Below are 6,838 nucleotides of genomic sequence, written 5' to 3'. Positions count from 1 at the left end.
CTCATTTGCATGATTCAATTCATTATTCACACAGGGGTAAAAAGTGCATTTGGATATTTACAGATTAAGATAAACACATCAAATGAACTACTGTGTCCATGTTCATCGCAGTGTTGTTGTATTGTCCAAAAGTATGCCTCACAGCTGTGCGTTTTAATCGTGTTTGTACAACAATGGATTTGTATGGCACAGAATATGGTTTAATCAGGCTTTGGCTAAACACACAATTCTTGATAATAGGATCAATTCATTGTTAGTTTTTTTCTTTTCATTGGATTTGTTGACAAAAAATGGGAGTATTACCAGATTTATCCTTTAAGCCTTATGATGTGCAAGAACTTTGTTATTTAACTGATATTATAGTAACGCCATGACAGAGAGGGATGCTGCCTGTACTGTATAGGCCATTGTAAAGAATCTCTGTTCAAGGACCAACAGTGTGCAGCTCGGAAAACAGACTCTTTGTGTTTATACCAACCTATTACAGGTTTAATCAATCACGCACGAAGATGATGCTTTGAGGGCACTGATAAGCAGGTCTAGTTGGCCATGTAACTCAAATTACAAATGTGCTGCAGCGTGTAATCACTTTTAAATGTCAGTATCTGGGTACAAGTTCAAATGCAGAAATGCAGAAATGCCTCACATGATGTATGCAATGTGTTTTTTTTTTTTTTTGTACAACAGATGTTTAGAGGAAACCATTGTTGCCAGTTCTTTAACAGCATGTAACCCATTTACCACTGCCTCATTTCCATCACCAGCTGTGTATCGTCGCCACCGTTGAATAAAAGGGCCCATCCTAAAGAACGGCAGAGGAACACAAGACATTCAAGTCTACTGGGAGTCCAGACTAGTGTCTAGATTAGAGGGAGATCCTCTTAAAGGCATCGTGCAGACAGGATACTCTGTCTTGTTCCCTCCTCCCCAGAACATCTCCTCTGAGACCACTGATTTAGCTGGCAGCAGGCTAGCTGCGATCCGCTTTGTCTAGATGCGCGCACACACACAGTCACACTGAAGAAGAACCTCAGTGTGAATTGAATACATCCATGCCACCGCACAAAGAAACAATAGCTAGTCCCCAGTGAGTCCATGTGTGTGTGTATGTGTGTGTGAGAAAGAGAGAGAGAGAGAAAGAGAGGGAGTGAAAGATGTAGTTGTCATATGTTTGTCTTACATGAGTAACTATTAAGGCTAACAACTAGCTTTGAGCTTTGGAGAGTTTGCAACGTCTCACACACACAAGACCTTAGTGGATATATGGTACGACAGAGGCTGGAGTTTCCCTAGTAACAGTGTTTACCTTCACACTGTCGCTGATGGATACAAAGATGCAGACCTTCATAAATATACATGCACACAGCATATGGACGATACACACGCACATGCACGCACGCACACACACACACACACACACACACACAGCGAGTCGTCTGAGCTCACACAAACAACCTGACTCTCACAGCTATGGTAGTTAGGTCTCACACTTTCACCCACTCACACATTCATATATAGTATATAGAGCTGAAACAGAAATGCACACACACACACAATGTCATGTCAGATGGTGGAAACATCTCCTTGAGCTAACAATAACAGTGTGGTGTGCATTATCTGCCTGCAGCTCTCTCTCACACACAAACATGGACACACAATGGTAAATCTTTCTTTGAGGCTTATTAGTCACAGACCACAAACACACATACAAACTCTCACACCAGCTGCCCCACTACCCTGATTTTTCAAACTCAGAGGGGATGTCTGACGCAGGCACTCACTCACACACAAACACACACACACCTGGAGCAACCTGAATTCAACATTGAGCCTGTTCAAATTCTCCTGAACAGTCATAAGAAGAAGAAAGCAGAGGGGTAAAACAGAAACAAATGGATGTTAATCCAAATCAACCAGGATTACATGTTTGTTTATGTGTTTGAATTATTGAACTAATGTCTAATTTTGACTAAACCTCCTAATTTGAGCCTGAAACCTCAGTGCGAACACTTCTGGTTTGCGTCTTTGCCACTGTTTCAAAATGAACTGAATTTTAAATTACCTTTGCCTTTGGATGGAAACAGTATATTTTTGGCTTTAGTAAAACAATGAGCAGTGAGGGGAGTCAAGCAATACGGAGCAATAATGAAGAAATAGCGGCCAACAGGGGCTAAAGAGAATTAGAGGAATGGGAGGAAACAAGAAAGGAAATGTGTCAATATATTCACAGCAAATCCAAAAGAATAAAGTATGTGGGTCAATAGCAGGAGAAAATCTTCTGAAAGCACATTTACAAGATCCACAGCCTCATTAGTCTGTATGTTGACATGAGGAATGTCTGAGAGCTGAGATTGTAACATCTGTGCGCGCGCGCACACACACACACACACACACACACACACACACACACACACACACACACACACACACACACACACACACACACAATGGACAGGAGACCTGCCTCTGATTGAATACGTCAGTGAAGCAAACATCAGCTACATCAGACAAAATCAGTCCCAGCAGAGACAAATACACATGGTAGAATCCCAGCATGCATGCTCCTCTCTCTCTCTCTTCCTCTTTCTCTCTTGCTCTCCCTCACACACACACACAATTACACAAAAAAACAAACTCTTTGTCTAACTCTCCCCTCCAGCTGGATTCAACTGAATCAACCGCAGCTTTGTTGTTTACGACCACACGAGTACTTGGAGGTGAAGATTCAACCAGACAAGCTGCACAGTGGCATTAAAAACATGTTGAAAATCTCTTCACCTCCACATAAGATACTGTATACACACGCACACACACACGCACACACACACACACACACACACACACACACACACACACACACACACACACACACTGACCGTGCTCTCATGTCTACAATCGCAAATGAATCACAGCAAGTGCAGGAAGCTGGCAGCCTGAACAAAGACACACATTACAGCAAAAACATTTCCATGAATCTGCTCCCTGGTCCTTTCAGACTCAATTACGCAAAGGCAAGGGAGACGAACGCCTTAATACCAGTGAGGTGACTGATCCCAGCTTCACTGGCACTACCACAGATCACAAGCCAAGGCAAGCGGCTGACTCTCACAGCAGAGGTGTAGCAACATCAATCCAGGGATAAAGCCACCGCAGGCTTGATACAACGCATGTGCCACAATAACAGTGTGTTTCTTCACGCTTTATTCACAGTGCAGATGGAGAATATGCGCACAACTTAGTGAGCAGAGCTGCTGTGAAGAATCAAACACACATAATCTGGAGAGAGCAACATGCCTGTGAGTTGTGTAGCCTAAATGTCAGTGAGAGTAAAACCCACACATGGAAAAATGGCCTGTGGCCAAACACTGCATGTTCCTATTGAGTCTATACAGCTGCCTATATACTGTAGCTCCCAGATCCCATATGGATTTTTCATAAAGCCTTTATAGGCTTGATGCAGATGACCATTTTACTGCCTCCAAATACTGTGGAGATATATGAAGCCTATTTGGCTTGAGGCAGGTCAGGAGGCACCAGAGCATCAATAATTCATACATCTCAGTGTGTGTGTGTGTGTGTGTGTGTGAGAGAGAGAAAGAGTGAGAGATGGTATGTTATTGTACAAGACCAAAACAACACCTGCTAGACCAAGTGATCATTTTCATATTTCAACCTCCATTTATTTGAACCAAGAAAAGAGATCAGGGTTAAATCCACTAAACTTAAATACAAAAATAAGGGACTCAAATTGAAATCAATATATGAATACAATTTACACATACATCCAGTGCTGTTGATCAGGATGACAGCATTGTGAAAATGACAATACTCTTGATATGGCAAAAAAGGAGAGATTGAACAAGCCAAAATGCTTTGTTTAGGCAACTGCGTAGCCATCTGGGACTGTCAGAGGACTATGAATTAGTGGCTTTGATCTGTGTGTTATGGTCAGTCCCGGTCTTAAAGCTAACAGTAAAAAAATAGAAGGGAGACTTTTCGAGAGCCACCCCAGATCCTATCTTTCATCTTTTCACCCCACATCTCTCCCTCTCCCGGTCTCACCGTCAGGTCTGCCGCAGCGGGCGCCCTATGCAGAAGAGATGGGGCCAAATCCATTTTTCCCGAGAAATTAAACAGAAAAACCAAACCGAGCCGTGTGCGCTTATGTGCGGGTTGTACAGGTGATTTCGCTGTTCGGGGCAATGGGTTTAGTAGAAATCGTGTGTCCCACTCGGCACGAATTCTAATCTGAAGGGGCGTTGTCTGTTTATATGGCCGCTCTCTTTCAGTTTTCAACACTCTGCAATTTGATGGGGGAATTCCACAGAGCGCCTGTGGTCCAGACGCAGCCCGGGGTCCATCCCTGACTGACAAGACAGAGAGAACAAGACAGACCAGTCCAAAAAAAAAAAACCAAAAAAAAAACCAACAGGTCCTTTTTGCATGTGTGTGCGTCTGTGTGCTTGTGTGCGTGTATGTGCGAGTACGTTTTGTGTGCGCAAAATCTGTGCGTCCGTGCGCATTGGCGGGAGGAGGCAGTTTGGGATGGGGGGAGAAGATGGGGAGGGAGTTAAGGGAAGGGGGGTTGGATTAGGTTGGGGTGGGGGGTGGGGGGTATCAAACGGAATCCCTGATCACTCCTTGCCCCCGTTAACCAAAGACAGCTCTTTGAGAATTCCACTGGCGTCCACTCGCCTCCTCTCCCGGATCATGTCCTCCAGGCTGCGAAAGACCAGAGTGTGCACCCCGCTGCCAGACAGATGCACTTTGAGGAAATACTGCTGCTCCGCCGAGTGCGCCTCTCCCCCGGCTTTGAACTCCCGTTTCCCAAAACGACACCAGGCTGCGAAACTTTCCGAGTTGGTCCAGCATATCTCCTCGCTGCTCAGGCCCAGGTGTCCCGCTGCGTTCTGCATCACCAGGTCGGGGGGAAGCGGTCGGTACCGGTACCGGTTGTTGACTATCCTCCCGTGGCGACCGCTGCTGATCTCAAGCAGGCTGTCCTTGCGGATCTCGCCCTTGTGCAGATGAATGACCTGGTCGTCCTGCTCGTAGATGGCCCAGTGGGGGGCTTGCGCGGTGGCCACGAGCTCCAGCAGGTCCCCCGGTTTGCACATAGTCAGCAAAGTTTTGGCCGAGTACACATTCAAGTCCTCGTTCTCCCGCAGCTTGGAGAAGATGCATTCCTGGGAGCAGAACGCGGAGTATTCCACCTCGCTGACCGAGAACGGTCCCTCCTCGGCCGGGCTGTGGTCCTTGGTGAAGCCGCAGTCAGACGGAGTGCGGTCGTCCACCTCCTCCTCTTCGTCAGAGAAGAAGTAGGCGACGCCGACCCGAAGCTCGTCCTTCTCTAGCCCGGACGGATCCCCCGTGGGCAGCTCGCTGTAGTTGAGGTGGGTGATCCGATCCAGTTGATTTCCCATCAATGACCTGGCAAGGCAGAGGCATGGACTGCGGTGTCTGAGAGTGATAGAGGGAAGAGATGGAGAGAGAGATAGAGAGAGAGATGGGTGTCAATACAGTAAAATGCAGCGGCAAGCAATATTCACTTTCACGAGGCGCCACACACTGAGCACAAACGCTTGGCTGCGTTGAAATCCCTTTGGACAATTGATAAGAGAGCAGACTGAGAAGGCACTCAACACTTCTCAGCAGTCATCTACACACAGGGACGGGAGCTCTCTGGTGTTATTGAGCCGAAAGAGTACACTAACACAATCAATGATCCTCTGCCCCCTTGCTCTCCTCGCACTCGTTAGTCAATCATTAATTCCAGTGGAATGTAAAAAGAGCCTGCTGTTCCCATGCAGAGGAGGCAAGGAAGAGGAAAGAAAGGAACAATGTGAGAAAGGCAGCAGCTGCGTTAAAAAAAAAAGAGAAGGCATCGTAAATAAAGGCCACTGTTGTGTCTTTACGCACGGCGCAAAGCGAAAAGAAACTGGAGAGAAAGGAGGATACCTGTGCGCTCCCCGGGGGGCAAATGGTTAAATATCCTTATGGTCCATTAGAACAGAGGCATGGGTCCCCCCCCTGCTCTCCCTCTCCCTCTGCCTCTTCTTCTGTCCTCTTTCTTTCTTGCCACACTTGTCTCTCACTCTTTCGCAGCGCGCACCGGGGCGCTCCGGCTGTCGTGCGTGCGTGCTAGTACTTCACTTCTTTTACAGCCGCCAGCTCCTTTTAAGTACCAAGGAGAGCTCCGCCTCGGCCGGCGCGCTCCGCCTCCGCAGGGGTTTCACTGGAGCGCGAGTCACGGAGTCCATTACCGGCGAGCCAATGGAGGCGGCGGAGGGACGTGCCAGTCAATCCGGCGGTCCAATCCGGTGCGAGCAGGGCGGCCAGCGGCGATAGGCGGCTGTTACCGTGGCATGGGTTTTGTTGTCAGAGAGCTGTGGAATTCTCTACATGATCAGCGGAGAGTCCTTATAGGCAAGTTCAAGGCAACAGTCATCAGCGATAAGCGCGTGCATATCTCAAGAGGAGCACATGAGAGAAGCTGAGTTTTTTTTTTAAATTATTATTGCGCTCCTGCTGCGCTATAAACATCTCTACTATCTCAGAGCTGCTGCTCCAACACTGCGCCCTTATCGTGGGCACACTGTTGCTGCAGGACAAGACAAATGTGTCCCCAGCCTCCTGAATACACGAGCAGGTCCTGTCCTTCAGTTCAAATGTGGAACTTGCAAATTATTTCCACTTCTTCCATACAGCCTGTCACTATGTGAGAGTGTGTGTGAGCCTGGCATAGGCTGAAGGGAGGGGCTGGAGCCAGGTGTGTGTGTGTGTGTGTGTGTTTGAAACAAAGAAAGGAGTCAAGAGGAGATTAATACAAACTCTATCA

General features: G+C 47.2%; 1 protein-coding gene across 1 annotated transcript; it reads right to left on the bottom strand.

Moving 5' to 3' along the window:
- Positions 1-3,657: 3,657 nt before the first annotated feature.
- On the bottom strand, positions 3,658-6,154 carry lratd1 (LRAT domain containing 1). The gene is made up of 2 exons (XM_085770928.1): positions 5,959-6,154; positions 3,658-5,460 (listed from the first exon to the last, which is right to left on the bottom strand). The coding sequence occupies exon 2, from the start codon at positions 5,421-5,423 to the stop codon at positions 4,635-4,637; it is 789 nt and encodes a 262-aa protein (XP_085627054.1). The 5' UTR covers positions 5,424-5,460; positions 5,959-6,154; the 3' UTR covers positions 3,658-4,634.
- Between the last annotated feature and the right edge of the window lie 684 nt (positions 6,155-6,838).

Source organism: Trachurus japonicus, chromosome 24 (assembly GCF_045865225.1).
Source record: "Trachurus japonicus isolate A0001 chromosome 24, Traja_1.0".
NCBI classification, from domain to species: Eukaryota; Metazoa; Chordata; class Actinopteri; order Carangiformes; family Carangidae; genus Trachurus; species Trachurus japonicus.
The sequence above is the reverse complement of the archived record's forward strand: the minus strand, read 5'-3'. Positions and strand labels throughout refer to the sequence as shown.